Genomic DNA, 24,631 nt, shown 5'->3' with positions numbered 1-24,631 from the left:
TCCAGCAAAGCTCCTCCTGCTGCTGCGACTTCCTGCCACGTGGCCTTTTTCTCTGCTCCATGGGGGGTGGGGGGGGGCAAATCAGGGAGTTCCCCTTAATGGTTATCCACAAAGTCTACTCACGACTGCCTTACTCAGGGATCTATGTTACTGCACAAATCAGAGCTTAAAATCAACCCCTTCCCCTTTTTGAAGCCGAAATAATAACCTTCTTTTTAGACATAAGAAAGTTCTTAGTACTTGAGCAACTCAAACATCTCCAATTAAAAAACAAACACACTTTATTTGTTCTCATGGCAAGGCAAGCCCCCTTACTTTGTCATAACATAGGACTAGCGACTTCAGACTCCAGTCCGTGCACCCTGGAGATCCACTGCGACTTTTATTATGCTTTTCGGCGCTTGTCAGTGGGTGTTCAGTTATCGTTTCAGTTTGAGATCCACTCCGGTTTTTTCCAGGCGGGGCAAAACAGGACAAGTTCAGCGTACTTTACCCCTTGAGCCGGGTACTGCAGCTCACTCTGCACCATGGAAACCCCAGGGCTGGAGGTAGCGCCTCTGTGCGCGCTGCTGTTCGGTGGATCGGTCGCGGCGCTGCTCCTGTTGGCGTTGCGCTGGAACAGCCGCAAGCAGCGCACGCTAGGCAAGATGGAACGGGCGAGGCAGAGGAGGCAGGCAGCGCTCGAGCACATGGAACGGGCGGTTCAGCGCTTCCGGCAGGAGGTAGGTAGTGCAGTGCCTGGAGCACGCGTGCAACAACCATTGGGCTGAACGGACAGACGGCGTAACGGCCAGAGTTGGAGGTATTAGGTTGGAGTCTCGGCAGCGGCTCAACATCCTGTGAGTCTAGGCAAATCATCTGATCTCGTCATGCCTCCCAAAAAAATGAACGTCAGTCTGTAATGCACCTAGTGCTCATGTAAAGTTCTCCCTTCGGGTCGAGTTCGTGCTATAGAAAACTGCTACTGCAACAACACAGGGCTTTAGCGCCACCAGCCGTGGTCTGGGTTGGTTGGGGCTGTTGGCTGCCAGCATGGCCAGCGAGACAACCACCGTGCAACATTAATCTCGTACGTGTATTTAAACGGAGCTGTCCCTTTCAGGTGCCTGACTCCACTTTTCCTGCACTGCCGAATCATTTCTGAGATTAGCAGTAACAATGCTTGTTACACTTGAGCAACACTTAATGAGTCCTTGGCAGAGTTGTGAAAGCAGCAGGAGTATGAAGGCTGCTGTTATCAGCTGTTGCCCCAGCCCCATATACATAGCAGGGGTGCCCTGTAACACTCCCATTGCAATAAAGGGCATAATAAAGCGCCCATCACAGGGCAATGTACAGAGCAATCAATCAATCAATCAATCAATCGCATTTATAAAGCGAGCTACTCACCCATCAAGGGTCTCAAGGCGCTGGGAGGGGGGGGGTCAGTGCTCGAAGAGCCAGGTCTTGAGCTGCCTTCTGAAGGAGAGGTGGTCAGGTATGGCGCGAAGGTGGCTGGGCAGAGAGTTCCAGGTCTTTGCTGCTAGAAATGAGAAGGATCTTCCTCCGGCGGTGGCTTTGCGGATGCGGGGTACGGCTGCCAGGGCCTGTCCGGTGGAGCGCAGAGTGCGCGGGGGAGTGTAGAAGGAGACGCGGTTGTTGATGAGTTTGGGTCCGAGGTTGTGAAGGGCTTTGTGTGCGTGGGTGAGTAGTCGGAAGGTGATCCGCTTGTTGACGGGTAACCAATGGAGTTTTTTCAGGTGTCCGGAGATGTGGTGGTGGCGGGGGATGTCCAGGATGAGTCTTGCAGCAGCGTTCTGGATCCGTTGGAGTTTCCTCTGCAGCTTGGTGGTGATGCCGGCGTACAGGGTGTTCCCGTAGTCCAAGCGGCTGGTGGCGTGGGTGACGGTCTTCCTGGTGTCGGTGGGGATCCAGCGGAAGATCTTGCGGAGCATGCGGAGGGTGTTGAAACATGCCGAGGTCACCGAGTTCACCTGTCTGGTCATGGTGAGGGAAGAGTCCAGGATGAAGCCGAGGTTGCGCGCGTGGTCGGTGGGTTGGGGAGTGCTGCCTAGGGCGGGGGCCACCAGGAGTCATCCCATGCGGTGGGAGTGGGGCCGAGGATGAGGACCTCCGTTTTGTCTGTGTTCAGTTTCAGACGGCTGTCTGTCATCCAGTTCGCCACTTCCTTCATTCCTTCATGTAGTCTGGTCCTAGCTGATGTGGGGTTGTTAGTGAGGGATAAGATGAGCTGGGTGTCGTCGGCGTATGATATAAGGTCGAGTCCGTGTTTGCGTGTGATGTTCGCCAGGGGGGTTATGTAGACGTTGAAGAGAGTGGGGCTGAGGGAGGATCCTTGAGGTACGCCGCAGATGATCTCCGTGGCTGTGGATCTGAAGGGGGGAAGGCAGACTCTCTGAGTCCTTCCGGAGAGGAAGGAGACGATCCATTCCAGGGCCTTGCTTCTGATGCCGGCGTTGCTGAGGCGGCGTATCAGGGTGCGGTGGCAGACCGTGTCGAAGGCTGCAGAGAGGTCCAGGAGTATGAGGGCCACGGTCTCTCCCTTGTCGGTCAGGGCTCTGATGTCGTCCGTTGCTGCGATCAGGGCGGTTTCGGTGCTGTGGTTGGCCCTGAAACCGAACTGTGTGGGGTTGAGGGAGTCGTTGGTTTCCAGGGCGTTGGTGAATTGAGCGTTGACGATTTTCTCAATCACTTTGGCGGGGAACGGCAGGAGAGAGATGGGCCGGAAGTTTTTGAGTTCGGTGGGGTCTGCTGTAGGTTTCTTTAAGAGGGCATTGAGCTCTGCGTGTTTCCAGCTCTCCGGGAAGGTGGCGGTGGTGAGGGAGGCGTTGATGACGTCTCGGAGGTGCGGTGCGATGATGTCGTCGGCCTTGTTGTAGATGTGGTGCGGGCAGGGGTCCGATGGGGATCCGGAGTGGATCGAGTTCATTATGCGGGTGGTCTCCTCGGTGGTGGTAGGGTTCCAGTTGAGGATGGTGGTGGTGTCGGTGGCGGGTTCCGGAGGAGGGCTCGTGTCGGCGGTCGGGAAGCTGTTGTATATGTCGGTGATCTTGTGGTGGAAGAAGGTTGCGAGGGAGTCGCAGAGGTCCTGTGAGGGAGGGATGGAGTTGTTTTCTGCTTCCGGGTTGGAGAGCTCTTTGACGATGCCAAATAGTTCCTTGCTGTTGTGGGCGTTGTTGTCAAGTCTGTTCCGGTAGGCTGTTTTTCGTGCGGCGCGGAGGTGTTGATGGTGTTGGCGGATGGCGTCCTTGAGAGCTGACATGTTCTCTTCGGTCTGGTTAAGGCGCCACGTCTTCTCGCAGGCGCGGCATTCTTTCTTGGAGTTCTTGAGGTCGGGGGTGAACCAGGAGTTTTTCTTGTGGTTGTTGGTGCTGGCTTGAGTCTTCAGGGGGGCCAGGAGGTTGGCGCAGTCGGAGATCCAGTTTGTGAGGTTGTTGGCGGCTACGTTGGGGTCGGTGGTGCTGGTGGGTTAGTTCTGGGAGAGGGTTGATGCGAGCTGTTCCATGGTGATACGATTCCAGTGTCTTCTTGGTGGTTGCTGGGTGTGGTGGGGCACGGTGGTCTTCTTGAAGATGAAGTGGACGCAGCTGTGGTCCCACCAGGTGAGTTCGGTGGTGTGGCTGAAGGTGATGTGTTTGCTGGAGGAGAAGATGGGGTCGAGCGTGTGTCCGGCGTCGTGGGTGGGGGTGTTGACTAGCTGATTCAGTCCCAGGTTGGCGAGGTTGTCCAGTAAGGCGGTGGTGTTGTTGTCGGTGAGGTTCTCCAGGTGAAAGTTGAGGTCTCCTAGGAGGATGTAGTCGGTGGATGAGAGTGCGTGAGGGTTGACGAAGTCTGCGATGTCTTCGCTGAACTTGGTTCGAGGTCCTGGTGGTCTGTACATGAGGGTGCCTCTGAGGGTGGTTTTGGGGTCGCTGTGGATCATGAAGTGGAGGTGTTCGGCATCGGGGAGTGAGTTGTCGGTGTCGGTCGAGATGCGGATGGAGCTTTTGTGTGCGATGGCGATGCCTCCTCCGATGCGGTTGGTGCGGTCTTTCCGGATGATTTTGTAGCCGTCGGGGATGGCTATGGCGATGTCGGGTGCCGAGGAGGGGTTCATCCAGGTCTCGGTGAGGAAGGCGATGTCCGGGTTCGTAGAGTTGATGAGGTTCCACAGTTCGATGGAGTGCCTGTGGATGGATCGGGTGTTGACCAGGATGCAGTGGAGGTTGTTTCCGGGGGAGTAGTTCTTGGCGGGAGCGGAGTGGGTTCGGAGGCAGGTGAAGCGGCAGTTGCTGCAGGTGAAGGGTCCGTGGGTACGTTTCGGGGTGGCGCAGCAGCAGCCCGGCGTGCGGCCGGGGTTGAGGTTGGCGAGGAAGGCGGAGTCGTAGGTCAGGCGGGGGGCGCGGGGGCCAGAGGTTCGGGTGCTGGGCGCGGTCCAGGCGCGGACGGGCGCAGACGGGCTTGCCTTAGGCGCGCCCGCTGCGCGCGTCCGCTGCGCGGCCTCGCAGCGGCCGCCATATAAGGGGTAGCCGGGGAGGCGGGGACAGCTGGGAGGCGGGAGGAGGGCGGGTAGGGGGGAAAAAGAGCGGGAAAAGCGGCAAAGGGCCTCGGGGAGGCGAGGAGGCCCGAAAAAGCGGAAAAGTACCTAGAAGGGGTACAAAAGCCGGAAAAGCGAGTAAAAAACGACAAAAAGTGGCGGAAGGACGGAGGCGGACGGCGGGGGCACGAGGGGCAGCAGGCACTCAGGGATACAAAAAGCAAGGGGAGCGCAATCACTACGGGGAAAGCAGGCACTCAGGGATACAGAAGGCAAGGGGAGCGCGATCACACGGGGAAAGCAAGCACTCTGGGATACAAAAAAGCAAAAGGGGACGCGATCATACACAGGGGAAAAAGGCAGACACTCTGGGGGACAGTCGGCACAACAACAGAGCAGAAGGCAGGCACAGAGGATCTGGTGGCGCCGCGAGGGCAGGGGAGCGACCTACCCTGGGGTCAAAAGTCGCTACCACTGCCTCGCAGCGGCCGCCATATAAGGGGTAGCCGGGGAGGCGGGGACAGCTGGGAGGCGGGAGGAGGGCGGGTAGGGGGGAAAAAGAGCGGGAAAAGCGGCGAAGGGCCTCGGGGAGGCGAGGAGGCCCGAAAAAGCGGAAAAGTACCTAGAAGGGGTACAAAAGCCGGAAAAGCGAGAAAAAAACGACAAAAAGTGGCGGAAGGACGGAGGGGGACGGCGGGGGCACGAGGGGCAGCAGGCGCTCAGGGATACAAAAAGCAAGGGGAGCGCGATCACAACGGGGAAAGCAGGCACTCAGGGATACAGAAGGCAAGGGGAGCGCGATCACACGGGGAAAGCAGGCACTCTGGGATACAAAAAAGCAAAAGGGGACGCGATCATACACAGGGGAAAAAGGCAGACACTCTGGGGGACAGTCGGCACAACAACAGAGCAGAAGGCAGGCACAGAGGATCTGGTGGCGCCGCGAGGGCAGGGGAGCGACCTACCCTGGGGTCAAAGGTCGCTCCCCAATGACATGCCCGAGAGAGTTTGCCTTGGAAATAAATATGTAGGAAATCAGGACTGTGCATCACATTACAACATGAACATTTCCTGTAGCTTGTATTATTTTCTTAGTGCCTGAGACCAACATTCAGAAAAATTCATTTCTTTAAAATGCAGAAGCGTTTCACCTTACATCAGATTATATCGGTGCACTGAGCGGCATTTATTGGAAGTTAAACACAAACGAGTCAGTTGTCATGTGCACCTTATATCTGCCCTACAATCCTATTTTACTTGTAGCAATGTTATAGTCTAGTAAATCAAATACAAGATGGATTTTAGTATAACACACAATGGTCTCCTGTATTTCAAGGTGCTTTCATGCGCAGTGATGAAAATACAGGAGGAATGATTACATTAAATGTTGCCTAGGACCACAGTTTAGTCAAGCAGGGAAGCCGGGACTGATCTACATTTTTCAGTTTTCACATTGTGCAGTTCAGCCATAAGATGACTATCACGGCGTCCTATTTCACATCAAAGGTTCATGCTTTGTCTTTGATTCTTTGCACTTGAAGTTAGTGCGGTGGTGGCAGGGTACATGAGAGATGGGTTCGTTTTGGGCTTGAGGGTCCAACAGGACCTCGAGATGACCCAGAACCTGCCTTGAGCCTTCAGCTTTACTTTTACTGAGACCTAAAGCCCAGCGTGCATAGATTTGAATATCAGCAAGGCCATAGTGCCCTTCCATCCTTGAGGGATTGATAAAATGGAGAACATTTACAGTCCTGCAGAACAATAAAGTACACTGTAGCCTGTGTTACATATAATACAGATTATATATTTGTTAAATTAAATTAAACTGGTTTCAAGAAATGTTATTGTTACAAAGTGTTGCATACTAGAACATCAATAAAAAAAAAAAAGTCTCAAAAGAATATAAGGGCATCAGTTAGGTTGTTTTTTTAAAATCGCTGCACTTGACTAGTATTTTGGAATCTGATTTATATATTGACGGAGAGGATACTTCATCACAACAGCGACAGAGTTCACTCCCCGCCAATATAGTGGTCTTTCTGCCAAATTTAAGTTTGGCCACGGTAGAGACTCCTCTGTCTCCACCCCGGCCAAACTTCTCCAATGGTCTGTGGGAGTGAGGGCCGTTGGAGAAATATGTACATGTCCTCCCACCTATGTTAGATGGGCGGACATGTAGTCATTTTTAGGTTTCACTTGTGCTGTGCTTGTGAAATCTCTTGTATTTAATATATCTTAAAAGGGTGCTCTTATCCGTTCCCATGAGCGAATTGCTGTATTCATTCGCTTTTGTGTGGAACTTTTTTTTGTTAACTTTCCCTGGCTGCACGCACTTACAGTACTTCTACTAAAGCTGTTCACACTGTTTAATACCCATTCACTGCAAATATAAGATCTCTTCCCATGGAAAAGGCAGACCGCTTCGAACACTATGCTGGAATTCTTCTCTTTTTTTTGTTAATAAACAATTTTATTAATGAAACAACCAGCAACACTTCAGGCATCATAGGATCATCAGTGGCAAGGAGAAAATCAGTTTGAATTAGCAGTACATCAGTTATACAGAGTAAGAGGATACTGAACACTTTGTTTTGTGCGGCACTGAACCAGCATGACAATAAATAATATGTGAACAAACAACGGAGACCACAGGGAAGTAAAGAGCATCTTCCAGCCCGCAGAGATCTAGTGGTGGCCACCTGGTGAAACAGTTTCTTCTGTCCCATCCCATAGAGCAAGTAATGTCTGCCTCTCCCTCCGCAGTTCCACCGTGGGAGAAATACATATATCGCCCCTATACTTGTTCCATTTCCCCATTTACCGTCCCACTTTTTGGGGCATCCCGCTCTTTAAACACCGTCTTTTCAGCCACCATGACATAATCCATAGCAGTCGCCCAGTCTCTCACCCGTGGTAAGATCTCTGAACCCCATTTTTGAGCGATATTACGTTTTGCTGTGGTCCAGCCCATTGTCGCCCACGACTGTTCCGTCTGGGTGAGGTCTGTTGCGTCCCAGATGTTAAGGAGGCAAGTCTTGGGGGAGGGATGAATGGGTTTGCCACAGGCCCTGGACAGTTGCCTGGTGAGGTCCGTCCAATAGGTATGTATGTGGGGGCAGTCCCAGAGTATGTGAGTGAAAGTGCCGGTCTGGTTGCAGTATCGTAAGCTGAGTGCATCCGCCCTCCTTCCTAACCTAAACAGCAGTGGAGCATCGAAGTAGACCCTGTGGAGTATCTTTAGCTGGATCAAACAAAGTCTCTGTGGAATCTCCACCTCCCTCCAATCATCCTCCATCTCACCCAGGTCACGCTCCCAACTCACTCTCAGTTTCAACATCGGGTCTATCCGGTTATTCACTAACTTTTTATAGGTAAGGGAGATTGCTTTGCGGTCCATAGGATCTAGTAACAGTCGGTCCTCTGGGCGGAGGAGTCCGGGAGGGGGCAGTCTCGGGGTAGAGCTGAGTCAATCGCATGGCTGATTTGTAGATATCGAAAAGTCTCCGTGGGGGCGAGGTGGTATTTCGCTTGCAGGTCTGTGAACGTGGCATTCTTACCCTTAACCCACAGGTCCCCAACCCTGGAAATCCCGATCGGGTCCCACTTGTCAAATCCCAGGCATGTGCTAAGGTGTCCCAAGAGATCCGGCTCCCACAGTGGCGTAGCTTTTGTAAGACGGTTGTGCCACCCCAACTTGCGCTGTACTGTTTGCCACACCTCAACCGTACGGGCCGTGGGGCCTGTCAGTCGTAATTTACGGTGATTGGTGTAGAGAGCCCTGTTATAACCCCCCTTCCCCATCAGCCAATGGTCTGTGCCAAAATTGGGGTCGTCATGGGGCCCAAATGCCCATCTGTTGATGGGGACTAACTGCAACGCCTGGTAGTAAAGGCGTAGGTCTGGCAAACCTATCCCCCCCCGTCATACCACCCATGGTAAGTTTAGTTCTGGCTATTCTTGGGGGGCCGACTGTCCCAGAGCAAATCGCGCACCACCCCCTCGATCTGAGAGAAATAGGAGTCAGGGTATGGAGCATTTTCCAAGGTGTAAAGAAAGCGTGGGAGAGCGAGCATCTTAAACAGTGAAGCACGTCCCAGCAAGGTGAGGGGCAGTGACCTCCAATGCGTGACATCTGATCTCAGACGTTCTAAGGGTTTCTTAAGGTTCCGGTTGTAAAAACGATTCTCGTCGGGCGTGAGGAATATGCCTAAATATATAAAACCTTGGTCCACCACAGGTATGTCATAACCCCTTGGGCTGGGCGGAGGTTCACCCCTAAGGGCATACATTTGCGATTTGGACCAGTTGAACCGATATCCCGAGTGTGCCCCGAATATATGAAAAATGTGTACAGCCTGACGTTTAGATCGTGCCGGTGAGGCCAAATATAGTAATATATCGTCTACGTAGAGCGATATAGGGTCCTCATGATTGTGGGTCCATTTGAGGCCCCTCACCCAGACCGCCAGGGGTTCCAGCAGCATCGCAAAAAGGAGTGGCGACAGAGGGCAACCCTGTCTCGTGCCCCGCTGGAGGGGGAAAGGGGTAGAGCGGTGGTTATTGACTGAAACATGTGCCGTGGGTTGCCCGTATAACAGCCTGATCCACCCAATCAGTTTGGGCCCCAACCCCATACGGGCAAGCACTGCGAAGAGATATTCCCACTCAACCGTATCGAATGCCATAGTGGCGTCGAGCGACAGTAAGATCGCGTCTTCTTTGATGGTGCCAACCCTTCCTAGTACCCCCTGCATGCGACGGAGATTCTGGGCGGTATTCCTACCTGGCATGAAGCCGGACTGATCCGGATGGATCAGGTCAGGCAGATAGGGGAGTAAGCGATTGGCGATTTAGTTTGGTGAGTATTTTCGCTTCTACTGGCAACGAGATAGGACGGTACGATTTACATTCTTCCGTCAGTTTTCCAGGCTTATGTATCACCACAATTGCCGCATCACGGATTTCAGTCGGCATACGGCCTAGAACGTAGCACTCGTTATATAAGTTCAGCAAGTGGGGCGCCACCTTCCCGGCCAAAGGTTTGACGAGTTCGATGGGGAGCCCATTAGGACCCATCGCTTTACCCGATCGGACGTCTAATATTGCTTTCTGGACCCATGCCACAGAGAGGTCGGCATCAAGTGACTCGCTATCTTGCGGTGATATGCATGCCACATTGATATTGGCGAGGAGGTCTGCTGCCCACTGGGCCTGAGAGTTCTGTGGGACCTGATAGACGCCTTTGAAATGAGCCGCGAACACGTCAGCTATCCCCTGTGGATCCGTGAAAAGCGTGCCATCCAGGCCCGTTATCACTGTAACCCACCGTGCCGCCTGTTCCTTGCGCTCCAGCCACGCGAGAAGCTTGACCGTACGCTCACCATGTTCATATATACGGTGCCATGTGGCCAGTGATTGCTGAGTAGCGTCCTCTAGCAGAAGTTGTTTGTAGTCGTGTCTCTTAAGGCCGATACTATGCTGTGTCTCAGGATTCGGGTCCAAGGCTAGGGCCTTCTCTAAGTGTAAAATGTCAGTTACCAACTCGACTACCCTCTTGTTGCATTTGTGTCTATGGCCCACCATCCGCGACAGTGCACTCCCTTTGATTACCGCACCATATGCTCCCCAAAGTGTGATCGCCGATTCGACCGAGCCCACATTTTCTGTGAAGTAGAATTTGGTGGCTTGGTGAAGACCTTCCCTAATGTGGGGAATCTTCGAAGCCCACAGCTGTATTCTAATAGTACTGGGGCGTCTGACCTGCCGGGCACCAAAGACTGCCATCACAGGGGAGTGGTCGGATATACCACTCGCCAGAGGTGTAGCTTCAACGAAATCTTGTATATCTTGTGCATGTGTGAACATATAATCAAGCCGGTATTGACTGCCATGCGCTCCCGACTGGAGTGTATAATGTGTGTGCTGAGGGTTCCACCATCTCCACACATCTACTATCCCCAGGGCGTCAGCGAACCCCTGGAGTTGAGAGCCCCACATCTTGTTTAGGCGGAAATCTATCACGGAGGCCATCCATAACTAAATTGAAATCCCCCCAATATCAGGGAGCCTACCGGCAGATCCAAAAACAATGTTCCAATCTCCTGTAGGGTAGGTCGCTGCAGACCAGGTGGCACATATACGGAGACCATATTGACTACTCTACCTTCCCAAAGCCCCGAGGTTGCTGCATACCTGCCCTCCACGTCAGTCCAGGTGCGTTGTATGATATATGGACAACCCTTACGGAGAAGTATCCCCACTCCTCTGGAGCCTGTAGTGAACCCAGAATGAACACCCATGCGGTATCCCTTCTTGTTGAGCGCCCTGCATGTGCTGCCTGTCAAGTGAGTCTCCTGCAGCAGTATTATATCGAGGGCCTGATGGTGAATGTACTACAGTACTATACCCATTTAAATTTTGTCCCCTAGGCCGTTCACATTCCAGGTAGATACTCTAAGACCCTGTCTGGGAGCCATAACGAAACAGAAAGCCCCCCCCCCCCCTAGTAACCAGAGAAGCTGGGAGACCGCACCCCAATCGCAGCCGTCTTCTTTCAGGGGTAGCCCAAGCCAATCCTCAACTCTGTAACCAATTGGGATTAAAGTACCACTGACCACCACCCCGATGCCACATAGAATATAAGCGAGCAAGAAAATGAGACTGCCTGATGAACACCCCCCAACAAGAAAAATCAAAATTTGCCCAAACCCTTGAAAACATACCTGCCTCCCTGCTCAGCGGGGCTAGAACCGCCCGCCACCCCCAACATGCAGAGTGCCTGTCGCCCACCCATTCACAACTTCAAGGAACGTGCGCTACCCCCCCCTCCCATCCTGCCAATGTAAAACAGGAAAAAGCTATTTTCCCTCGGCCCGATCCCTCCCACAAAATATTGTGCTATACATATGGTCAACTCGGCCCCGGAACAATCTTTTTTTGGTGCCCAGCTTACGGAATGTCAGTCCAGCATGCCCCTAAACCCAAGTTACAATTGAGACATATTGGGTGCCAAGTACGTAACATTGCTATGAGGATCACAGGTAAGGTCATCGATCGTCTTAAGCAGTCTCATGGACCTTGGTCTATGAAAACACCCCACACAAAGCACCAGTCTGACCTCATTCCCGGCCCGGGCAACACTACGGTTATCTCAGCATCTTGAGGTCAAGTCCACTCAACCAGGGCTGGCAAAGTTCCGGGGGACCCAGAGGGGGCTAGGACCCATTTCGTGCAACCCTTTCCGTGCCGCAGCTTAGCGTCCGCCTGTAAGGCCCTGAGAATCAGTATCAGAGTTTGGAGGTGAGCGTCTCTGCTGGTGCCAGTCCACTGCATCAGAGGCCGCTGAGGACCCCTTCCTTGACTTCTTTCCAGCCAGTTCCAAGCGTCCTCTGGGCAAGTGAAGAACCACGTTTCCTCATTGGCTTCCACTCTCAGCTTGGCGGAAAACAACATTGCGTATTTAACCTCTAGGTCACGAAGGGCCTGCTTCACGGCCAGGAAGCTACGGCGCTGCTTCTGCACATGCAGGGTAAAGTCCGGGAAGAACATGACTGCTATTTTCAAGAGTTAGCGGTGGGGCTGCCCGCGCCGTCTGGAGGATGATGTCGCGGTCACGAAAGTTGAACACTTGAGCCAGGAGGAGACGGGGGGCGCAGCCAGCTTCGGACGGTCCCCCAGCACTCGATGTGCCCTCTCGATCGTAAAGCTCTTGGAGAGGCCTCTGGACTGGAGATGTTTGAGGACCAGCTCTTCGACAAAGAGGTCCGCCGCCTGCCCCTCCGCAGGTTATGGGACTCCAATGATTCGGATGTTGTTGCGCCGCATTCTCCCCTCATCATCCAGTTGCAGGGCCATCGCCTCATGAGAGGCTCGGAGTTCAGTGACTTGAGCAAGGCAGTGTCGCTAACCAGGTCTTTTGTGGTGCTCTTGACTGTAGCCACCCTCTCCACCACTTTCTTCATGTCTTCCCGAATCAGCCCCACATCCGTGGTGACCGTATCAATTTTCACCTTGAGCGCAGTTCGTATCGCTGTGATAGCCTCGAGGAGATCCCTGTTCGAGGGGTCCGCTGTTTCTCCTGGGGTCGTCGAGTCCGTCCGATCTTCTGTCTGATTTTGCTGCCAAGCAAATTTTTCCAGCTTGGACTGGGCTGTCATCCGATTGGAACGTCCTGTGGCCATGCTTCCCATCACTAACCACCACAAGGGCAGCCCAAACCACCTGAACCAGGGGCATACAGTAATTATTCCAAACAAAGGTTCAGAGTATACAATTTCAGAGTAAGTAAGAACAATTAATGAACTAAAATTACATGTATAGCAATGCACACATTGAAATACAAAAAGTGAAGTAAAAGACCCTAATGAAAAAATAATACAAAATGTATTCAGTGAAAAATATCACCAGGGCTAAGTATCGCAAGCTGGTACATATAACATATTACAATCATATACAAAACCAGACAGGTGGCAGACAAGGAGAAAGAGACATAAAAGTCAGAGTTTCAAAACTTTACATAAAACTCCGACAAACAAAACAATGTGTCCTCCAATAATTGCGGCCACAGTAGCGTTGACGGCGTTTCGACCTTTGGCATTAATCCATGGTCATCTTCAGGACATAAAATTTAACTGAGCATCCCAAATGAACAGTCTAAAAATGCAAAAACAACATATTTTTTTTTATTATTACACTAAATTTCCTTTTTTCTTTTTCTGTGGTGGTGGGATTAACACTCACTTCGTAGTAATTGGTAAAGCTAACTTTGGATCTGCTAATATTCTTATTCGTCTTTACCTGACCTAACATGGCGCTGAGGTTCTGTTGTGCCTCGCGTGAAGTCCTTTCTTTACTTCTTTAAGATGTTCTAAAAGACATGACGCCGGTGAAACGGTGCAATGAAGTCGCTACTCGGTAATTAACTTGCTGCGCTGTACGCTCATTCTGGTAAGCGGTTTTGACGCATTTTTATTGAGTCTTGTGATACCCGTAGCTTCATATTTTCTTTAGCTCTCGATACTTATTTTTGTAAGACACTAGGCGGCAATATCTGATTGCTACAGCTAAATGTGTAATGAAATACTGGTAGATATACCCACCTTCTAGTCTGTAGCAACTGATAAAGGTAATTTTTGTCCTTACCTGATTCAACATGGCACTGAGGCTTTCTGCTGCGCCTCGCGCGAAGTTCTTTTCCCTTCCCCCCCCCCCACCTTATGTTATTTTAAAAGACACGGCGCCGGTGATACGGTGCAATGAAGTCGCTACTCGGTAATTAACCTGCTGTGTGGCACGCTAATCCTGGTAAGCGGTTCTGACTCACTTTACTTGAGTTTTGTAATACTCGTAACTCGTCTAGCGTTTCAGATTATTCTTAGCCCTTGCCCCTTACTGTCGTACGACATTAGGCGGGAATATTTGATTGCTTTAGCTGATTGTTTAAGGAATTATAGGTAGACACAACCACATTATATATATATTTTTTAAAACGCGTATATTAAAAAAAAACACAATTGTTGAAATTAGATAATTATTTTTGTTTTAATTTTTTGCTGTTTAGCCTGGTAACAACGCGGGCATAATTTGAAGAGGATTTATTCGTTTTTGGCCCCATGAGACTGTTATTTCTTTAACTTGCCTTGGTGGTCAGTTGCTGAATTGAATTTAGAGCAACACTGAATCCATTTGATTATATATGTACGTTCCTCTGAAGCTTCTATGCTATCATGGTGCTGGAATTTAATACACACAGGTGCTTTGTGATTGATTTCACACACTTGTTTATACTGGTAGCACATTGATTAATTTTTTCGCTGTTATGCACTGGTTATTGATGATTATTCATTGGGTATGGTAGAAGGTTTTCTTTCCTTTTGCTCTCACCTTTTTAAAGAAAGTTTCTTTTGTTTTTGGGAAAGCACACTTTCTAAAAAACAATTCATTGACCCTTTTTAATTAAACTGAGTGCAATTATGTTGTTTTTGCATTTTTACACTGTTCATTTGGGATGCTCAGTTAAATTTTATGTCCTGAAGATGACCATGGATTAATGCCAAAGGTCGAAACGCCATCGACGCTACTGTGGCCGCAATTATTGGAGGACACATTGTTTTGTTTGTCGGAGTTTTATGTAAAGTTTTGAAACTCTGCCTTTTATGTCTCTTTCTCCTTGTCTGCCACCTGTCTGGTTTTGTATATGATTGTAATATGTTATATGTACCAGCTTGCGATACTGAGCCCTGGTGATATTTTTCACGGAATAAATTTTGTATTATTTTTTTATTAGGGTCCTTTTCTTCACTTTTTGTATTTCAATGTGTGCATTGCTATACATGTAATTTTAGTTCATTAATTGCTCTTACTTACTGTGAAATTGGATGCTTCCCATCACAGCAGCCCCACCCGGAGTCGGGGCGCTATCGCTACTCCCTGCCGTCTACAGTGAAGAATTTCACCCGGCCTGTCGGTTTTCGCGAAGGGCACCCCACTCCGAGGGGTATAGGACAGGACTCGTCGCTCCGGCGAAGTAGCTATGACACCCAGCTTGTTGTGGTAGAATTCCGGCCCAGGAGCGGGCCCTCGCCTCCAGGGAAATCACCCCCCTCGTCCAACTTCCACGTCTAGTCCCAGCCCGGAGGTACAATCGCTACCACAGATTGTAGTGCCTATTCTCGAAGAGAGGGATGCAGTGGTAATTTGGGGTGGTCACTGTCCAGTAGGATCTCAAGCGGCAAAATGGTGTACCTGGCCGTGCGTTCCTCCCAGCAACCGGGGCTCAGCAGGGACTCTCCAGCGGATTGGGCGAACTAGGCACCGGTCGCGGGATACAGTGGGTAGGGCTGAGGGCACACGGCCCCTACAGCGAAACAGCCGGCCGCAGTCAATACCCCAGCCAGAAATCGCCAACACCACCAGGCTTGTCCCGGGCCCTCTCTCATATATCCCTCAGGCCACTGTAGCGATCAGTGCTGCCTCCTCAAACCACGAGGCACCGACAGGGGGTCCAGGCCCAATGGCTCGTATTACAAGCCACAAGTGCTGTTCACCAGGGCTGCACAGGTTACAAAGCTCTGGGTCGCGGGGGCCACCACAGACAGCAACAGGAAAAGGTCACTGGGGACCTGCACTGGCCTCGGGCAGACGTCCGACCTGAACACTGGAGCCGCAATCTTCACAGTGACTAGGCCTCCCCCGGGGGCCCACACCGTAATCCCTGGGCTCCCGATCGTCGTGGGCAGCCCCAGCGTCCTCCGCCACCACCCCCACTCACCGGGTGAAGCACCGTCGCGGCAGAAACCAAATGAGGTATTGTGGAGGGTGACCGCTGGAGCAGGCCAAAGCCACGGCCTTGCGTGATGTGGGCCCGCCTCGCGGCTGCACTCTCTGCGATGGGCCTCCCGGCCAGAGTCCCGAGCTCACCCAGGGCAACAGCAGCAAATCGCCTCAAACTCTGCCAGAATGCCGCCGGGTACTTTCTCAGCCCCCCGATGACACTAGAGCAGGAATCGGTCCGGAGAAGGAGTAGATTGCAGGATGGTTCGGGAGTGGCTCATCGGAGCTACGCTACCAAGCGGCCATTCCCTTCGGTGGTCAGCCACGCCCCCCTATGCTGGAATTCTTGCTTTTATTTCTTAGTTGTGGAAAGCAGCTGCTTTAACCTTGGGACGTTTGTGGCGTTTCCTACTCATGCTTCAGTGTCTTTCTTTGCACATTGTAGGCTTTATCGGATTGGTTTTTTTTCATCTTCATCTATTTGGTCATTATGATCAAATTCTAAATGTTGTAATAAACAATGAATGTTAAAAATAAAGTTAAAATACAAGAGCTATGTTATATTTTACTACTTAACAGACAGCCACAAGTACAGTTACCTTGCAGACAACATGGTCATGATTTGAATGGTGCAGCAGGTGCAGTAGCAACGAGCCAAAAAGTTGTCAGAACTCCTCTAAACACATAATATTGCTATATTTGACTACTAAACAGGCAGTCACAATTGCAGTTACCTTGCAGCTAAAAGGGACTTGATTTGAATGGTGTAACAGGTGCAGCGGCACAGGGGCCAACAGCTCTAGGAACCCAAATAAACCCAGATTATTGATAAAATGTAAAACTAAACAGGCAGCCACTAGTGCAGTCACCTTGCAGACGACAGGGTCATGATTTGAATGGTGCAGCAGGTGCAGTGGCACTTGGCCCAAAAGTTGCCAGAACTTCTCTAAACACTTAATATTGCTAAATTTTACTACTAAATAGGCAGTCAAAATTGCAGTTGAAATGGGCTTCATTTAAATTGTGAAGCAGGTGGAGTGGCACTGGGACCAAAAGTTGTCAAAACTCCACCAAATATTGCCATATGTTACTACTAGACAGGGAGTCAGAAGTGCAGTTATAATTTCTTTAAAATTACGAAGCGCTTCATCTTAGTACATCAGATTATATCGGTGCATTGAGCGGCATTTATTAGAAGTTAAACACAAACTAAGAAAACATCCTGACGGTGATGCTATTAGTAAACAAAAGGGCACAGGGGTGTGGAATTTAATAAAATATCTACTTGTCCATGGGGCAGGTCGGTTCATAAATCTACTTGTCCTGTAACAAAATCCACTTGTCCCTTTTGTGCCATGTAATGTGGCGACACATTACGGCAGCAATCTCATTAAGCAAGAGTTCTGATAAAGCCTCTCTAATTATGCCAGGGCTTGTACCATAGAAGGGTTTGAATACTAGCAATTCCCTCATGTTGCTATGTTTCTGCAGGTCTACATACTGGGGCTGAATGTAGTGGTAAGCAATAGTTCAAGGGTTGGAATGCCCTTTTGAGTCTGTGCAAACCTACTAACTTGCATGTTTTAAGGGTTTTTACCAACTCTTTTCTAATCTTTTCCCATACTGAAAAAGATTGGAAATTTACTCTTTGCAGTGGCAGACGTAAAACTTCTTCAGGGTTGGGAAAAAAGTGGTTGGAGGAAAAGTGAACTTGAAACATTCAGATTTTCACATGAGCAAATCTACACAAGCACATTTGCTCATGCTAAAATGCAGTTCACAAATATTTTCTAGGAGTATTATTTCTTGGCCTACTTTTGTGAATTCACGGAGACTGTATATATGCACGTAATGCATGGATATCTACCATGGATGTACTTTTGAGACTTTCTTTAATAATTGGGCCGCTAATTAGGCCTGGGGTTAATCATGACCTTTTGTGTTTAGTAAAATTATGTCTCTCTCTCCTTCTCTCGGTCTATCAGCTGGCTTCACTGTGAGTGACAGTATTCTGCTCTATTACAAGGAGGATATTGTCTCACAAAGTAGTTTTGTTCAGTGCCTGGAACTGCTGTGGCAATGTGTGCTTTTTGAGACCAAAGACAGTTTTTTGCTTTTGCCAATGATTGTTAGAATGGCGAGGGCCCTGCAACTCCCACACAGATAAGGTTGAACAAAAACCATGCCTAAACAAGTCACGCATTGACAAAACCAAAAGCCTGACCACCAATTTCAGACCACCTGGCTTTGCCAATGCTTGTTTATTTTTGTTTCCCACAATCGTATTTTAACTGGTTACACTGATTTTCCATTATGAATATTTTTGGGAAATACAAGCATACATCAACATGTTACTAAATGATGCAAAGATATGGTACCTAAAATCTTACAGTAATTTAGCAAAATATTTTTTTCCTACTTGCATTTTTTTGTGAATATTTTATTTTGAAAGCAAAGAATCATCACTGTTGCTTTCAAGCTTCTGCAAATATTTGCATATAATCCGAGAGCATTCTGGGAGCATTATACATAGCCTCGTATTACTAAACTTTGAAAACGTGTGTACATGTTTATACTGGAACCACCGTCCGTAGTGCAGGCAGAGCTGACATTTACTTTTAGTGCTCACCCTAATAATAAAGACTTTGCATTAATGAACCATAAATACTAGTTTGAACAGTGTTAACACATGGACACACATATTACCTTAACTGTAGACAATGCCCTTCCTTGATCCATAATGTGGTATTGTAAACTGGTAGCTAAAGGGTTTGCGCTGTAGGGGGTTGGGCCTACTTGTCCCAAAGACAAAATAGACATTAAAACATGTTGCCCTTGACCCCAAACAATATGTCCCGGGCTATAGGAATTCCACATCCCTGGGGCAAGTCCGTTGTCATGTGCACCCTTTGTGTGGCCTACATTCCTATTTTACGTGTAGCAATCTTATAATCTAATACATCAAATACAAGATGAGTTTTAGTATAGCACACAAAAAGATCTCCTGTATTTCAAGGTGCTCTCATGCGCAATAATAGAAATAAAGGAGGTATGATTACATTAAATGTTGGCTAGGAACACATTTTAGTCAAGCAGGGAAGCCAGGACTGATCAACATTTTTCAGTTTTCACATTGTGCAGTTCAGCCACAAGATGACTATCACAACGTCCTATTTCACATCACAGGTTTATGGTTTGTCTTTAATTTTTGGTAGATCAAGTTAGAGCGTGGGTAGCAAGGTACATGAGAGCTGGGTTCGTTTTGTGCTCAAGGGTCCAAGAGGACCTCCGGATGAGCCAGAACCAGGTATCTGGCTTGATTCTGGCTTGAGCCTTCAGCTTTACTCTCAACTTTACTTTTACAGAGACCTAAAGCCCAGCGGATATAGATTTGAATTTCAGCAAGGTCATATTGCACTTTAATCCTTGAGGGGTTGATCAAAATGGATAACATTACAGAACATTTACAGTCCTTCAAAACTATAAAGTATCCTGTAGCCTGTGTTACATAGAATACAAATGATATATTTGTTAAATTAAATAAAACCAATTTCATCAGTTAGGTTTCTTTTTAAAATCGCTGCACTTGACAAGTATCTTGGAACCTGATTTAATATATTGGCAGAGAGGGTACTTTGTCGCAACAGCGATGGAGCTCACTCCCCGCCAATATAGTGGCCTGCCCACCAAATTTAATTACAGGTGAACCTTAAGTTTGGCCACAGCGGAGACTACTCTGTGGCCAAACTTCTCCGACGGCCTGGGGGAGTGAGGGCCTTCGGAGAAATAGCTACATGTCCTCCCACCCAATTTAGATGGGCCGACAAGTAGTCATTTTTAGGTTCGCCTGCACAGCACTTGCGCTGTCCTGTGAAATCTCTTATATTTAATATATCTAAAAGGGGGCTCTTATCAGTTTCCATGGTCGAATTACTGTGTTCATTCGCTTTTGTATGTACGTTTTTTTGTTAACTTTCCCTGGCTGCACGCATTTACAATACTTCTACTAAAGCTGTTCACACTGTTTAAGCCTCATTCACTGTCAAGATAAGATCTCTTCCCACCGATCTCTTGCTTTTTATTACTTAGTTGTGTAAAACAGATGCTTGAGCCTTGCGTCCTTTGTGGCATGTCCTACTCATGCCTCAGTACCTTTCTTTGCACTTTGTAGGCATAATCGGATTGATTTTTTTCAACTTAATGTATTTGGTTATTATGATCAAATTCTAAATGTTGTAATAAAGATTGCATGTTTAAAATAAAGTTAATATACAAGAGCTATGCTATATTTGACTACTAAATAGGCAGTTCCGATTGCAGTTATCTTGCAGCTAAAAGGGACTAGATTTGAGTGGTGCGACAGGTGCAGTGGCACTCGGGCCAAAATCTCCAGGGACCCCATTAAACCGAGATTATTGCTAAATTTTACTGCTAAACAATACAGTCACAAGTGCATTCATCTAGCAGGCAATAGGGTCATGATTGCAACAAAAGCTCTAGGCACCCCACTAAACACCTGATATTGCTATATTTTACTACTATTCAGGCAGACACAATTGCAGTTAAAAAGGGCTTGATTTCAATGGTGCTGCAGGTGCAGTGGCACAGAGGCCAAAAGTTGTCAGAACTCATCTAAACACCAAATATTGCTATATTTGGCTACTAAATAAGCAGTCACAAATGTAGCTACCTTGCAGGCACTGGGGTCATGATTTCAGTGGTACAGCAGGTGCATTGACACCAGGGCCCAAAGCTCTAGGAAACCCTCTAAAAACCAAATATTGCAATATTTTACTACTAAACAGGCAGTCACAAGTGCAGTTAAACTTACAGGCAATAAGGTCTTGATTTGAATGCTGCAGCAGGTTCACTGGCACCGGGCCCAAAAGTTGTCAGAACTCCTCTAAACACATAATATTGCTATTACATTAATTGATTCTATTATTTCTCTTTTTCGTATAATTTAAAAAAAAATTGCTATTACTTACCCGGAATATATAAATAGTAACAGCACAGATATTGCCTTTTTTGTACATAACCTGTCATAACACTTTAACAGACTTTCTGTAACTTATAGTGTAGAACTACCCAGCAAGCTGCAACTTGTAACAAAAAACAGCTTATTATTAATCACATAGTTGAAACCTAATGCATTTAACAATGCTTGTTCACTGTTCCTTACACAAAGGTAAAATTTGGCCGCAAGGAACTGTACAATTATTGTAATGCCCCCAGCCATTGGAGAAGACTCCCATTGCAAGGGGAGCATTACTTTTTTTCTTTTAAATAGAAAATCCTGTTTCAGCATTTTCTTTTTGAAAAGAAAAAAATATATTTCTTTTGCTGTAGGGCTGCATCCTTCTGACGCAGACCTGCAGGAGAAAACCATAAAATGCATTGGCAGGAACCGCATTTGTAGCGGTTCCTGCTAGTGCCTTTATAAATGACTGCCTGGTTGGTGGTCATTTATAAATTAGGTGGACAGCCTCTCCACCATGGGGATGGAGTAATTTACTACGTCCCCATGGAGGAGTGGCACGTCACCTGCCTAAATATAAATCTCGCCCTTAATTGTGGCATGCAACGTGGAGTAATGGTGGACTGTAGAATTAGTTAGGGCTTCAAAAGCACCTTAATCGATGCTTTTCAAAATCTTTTGAGATCTATATTTTTTAAGTGTTGTGGAGTACACCATCATACCCTTAATGCCTACTTAAAAGTTTGCGCTACATGAACTTTAGCTACTTAAGTCACCAATTATGTTTGGTCCAGTTAATTCTGAAATGAATGCTAACTCCCTTAACAGCACATATTAGCATTATGAGCTTTGCGGTATGCACCACAACCCCCAGATGTTTCCAAGGTAAATTTTAATAGGTTCGTCCTGCAGAAATATACCTGGAAAAATCTTTATGGTTGGATAAATGCTCTTTAAATACCAGGACATGCAGATTTAGTGCAAAGAGCACCAAATCTACTTTTTGTTTGACATGCTCATTATTTAAAATAGTCTACATTTACCTTTTCGACTGACCATTAATTGGAGCAAACACACATTGCTTTATATTCTGTTTAAGATATGACAGACAGATTGCATTGTATTGTGCCCTGAATTCCTTCTTTGTGGACGAGTAGCAAGCTATTCTCTTGGTTGTGCTTTGTTGGAAAACTCTACGTTTCTATTGTGGCCCGAACGGAAAGAGTAGGGGTCTCAGCCCTGGTGACTCTGGGATTTATCTGTTGTAAAGTAGCTATAAGTATGTGGAGTGAAACAAAGATCATTGATACACATGGGTGCCAATGCTTACTGTTACCAGGATTGTGCTAGTCCAATAGAAGGAAGCATTTTGGTGTGGGGCAAGATGACTAGAAGTTTGCTATATTGTGCAGCTACTTTGCAGATGCACCTAATCTTGGACTGGAGGCAAGAGGAGTGAGAGATGTTAATACTAGCCCCCAGTACATAGGTGATTGAATCAACTGTGTGATTGTTATGATCTAGTACTGCTGTGCGACAGGGTGTCACCTGTTGGGGAACAGCCAGGTCTTTCCTTCAATTCTGACTATGAGGTGATTTTGTATGTTTCTTATCTTTGCTGCAAATCTCAACATTTTGTTGTGTGGACAGAGAAGGAATTTTCCTCAATGGGCAGCTTCTTTAACGGCAGGATGGCCATCTGGAATGCAAACAAAGCCAGTGCGCTACTCTATATGTATACCCACATTTTTATATAAAATTCCCTTGTGAGTCATGAAAGGTGCTTTGAAAGAGGAACGTCTGACCAAGTATTTGGAAAGAAGCAGTAGACTCCTAGCTATAGGTGAAATAATTGCCTTGCTGCAGCGTTTTGTTGGTCTCCTGAGTAGGTAGACTGCTGCATCCATTTTTTGCACTGTAGTATCTTAGTTTCAAATGAGTAGTTTCAAGTGGTTGATGAGCATTCATTGGTCTATGCCTTTCAGTGAATGGTCTGTGCCAGATCAATGAAGGTCTACCCGTTTTTGCAGCTTGAGGATTATTTGGGTGTCATCTGTTTAGATTGAAGGACTCGTTGAGGTCTGGCAATAGGCTGAGTTAAGCGTTCAAGAGGAATGGCAAGATAATTGAACCATGTGCCTTTCCACCTCTACTAGGCATCACTCATTTTGGTGTCCGACGCAACCACAGCATGGAAACTGCCCTCATCACTGCCATAGATAACATCCGCATGACTCTGGACAGAGTAGACGCAGTAGCCACAATCCTCTTGGACCTCTCTGCAGCATTTTTTCAGCTCCCAACGCCTACATGACATCGGAATCCAAAAAATGTCTACCGATGGATCTGCTTCTTCCTGACTGGCAGGACCCAGGCAGTAAGCCTGGCACTGTACACCTTGGACGCTTGCGCCCTTATCTGAGGAATTCCACTAGAAACCTCCTTGACCTCAACCCTCTTCTTTGCATGCATGATCCCTCTAGCCATCATCCGCTCTCACTGTATCAATATCCTCTCCTACACCAATGACCAGCAACTCCATCTCTCCCTCACAGGCAAATACTCACAGAAACAGAATAGTAACAAAAAATGGTCTGCTAAATATGCTTTATTCTGTACTTAATGCCTCCTTTATTTGGAGAGACAGTGTGGTGAGTGGAAGTTCGTAGCCCCTCTGAACCACCCTCACATGTGAGGGTTCCTTTTCCATCCCTTGGGGTCACTTTTAACTTTCCATGGTCTTACTCTTCCTTTGGTCACAGCAGTCCCTTGCTTCTGTGCTTCCACAGATCACTCTTACCATCCAGGTCTGCATCCCTCCAATCTTTCTATTCCTCTATTTTACTTGCTTTCTGGAGTTTTTCACAGTTGTTATGCTGTGTCGTACAGGACGTTTTAATGGGCAATATGTCATTCCTTTTTTAAAAAAAATGTTTTATGTAGATTTAGCCAACGTTTTTTTGGGCGAAAATGTTTATTCAGTTTTTAAGACAATACAAAACAAATAGTGCAGCATAGGGAGAGGAGTTGACAAAGCAGTTTATATCCTATTCTGTACAGCATTTCTATTTGAAAATGTTGTTTTTAGTTCAGGAGTACAACATTTTCAAATAGAAATGCTGTCCAGAATAGGATATAAACTGCTTGGTAAGAGAAACCAATAGCTTGGGGTCTTGATGGGGAAAAATAAATAACAGTATCTCCATTTTAAAGTCCTGTCAATGGTTATGTGCTGCTCCAAAATTGTTCTTGAATTGCTATAAATGTTTAACTTGGATCTGCCAACTATTAAAGAAAATATACAAGTACGGGAAATAGCAAGTTGTGACAAAGGGGTTTTAGCCATTAATTTTAGTATGCTGTAATGAAACTGATCCGTTAGATGAATAGGGAATATGGCATGCTAATTAATTTTACTATAGTTTTTATCTGTAGCTCACTGTTATTCTCTCATTGATACTATTCTAATTTCTCACCATCTCTTAATTGGTGTAAGCGGAGGAAATACTGGCTGTGAATAGCGTTTCTGACCTTCCCCAGCCATTTCCGCCAGGGCAGCCTCTTCACCTGTCCTCTTTGAAAAGCTCAACTCTACCCTCCTGATCCCTAAGAACAATGCGGCCTGGGACACCTTTACCCCGCTCAGTGAACAAGACCTCAAAAAGATTCTCCTGAATATCAACCCTTCCAATCACTTCAGTGACCCGTTACCCCCATCCATTTTCAAGGAAATCAAGAACGCACTCATCCCCACCTGGACAAGGATTATAAACGCGTCTCTGTCACAAGGCACAATCCCGGAGTGCTTAAAAGCCGCCCAAGTATCCCCCATACTAAAAAAACCTAACGCGGATAGGACAGACCTC

General features: G+C 47.7%; 1 protein-coding gene across 1 annotated transcript in view; it reads left to right on the top strand.

The window, feature by feature from the left end:
• The first annotated feature begins 451 nt into the window (after positions 1-451).
• Positions 452-24,631, top strand: part of LOC146835077 (vitamin D3 hydroxylase-associated protein-like) — a 305,937-nt gene continuing 281,757 nt past the window's right edge. Inside the window, exon 1 of the mRNA XM_085602744.1 lies at positions 452-722. Coding sequence (XP_085458870.1) covers positions 528-722 — 195 coding nt within the window. The 5' untranslated portion in view covers positions 452-527. The remainder of the gene's footprint in view (positions 723-24,631) is intronic.

Source organism: Triturus cristatus, chromosome 4_2 (assembly GCF_964204655.1).
Source record: "Triturus cristatus chromosome 4_2, aTriCri1.1, whole genome shotgun sequence".
NCBI lineage: Eukaryota > Metazoa > Chordata > Amphibia > Caudata > Salamandridae > Triturus > Triturus cristatus.
The sequence above is the reverse complement of the archived record's forward strand: the minus strand, read 5'-3'. Positions and strand labels throughout refer to the sequence as shown.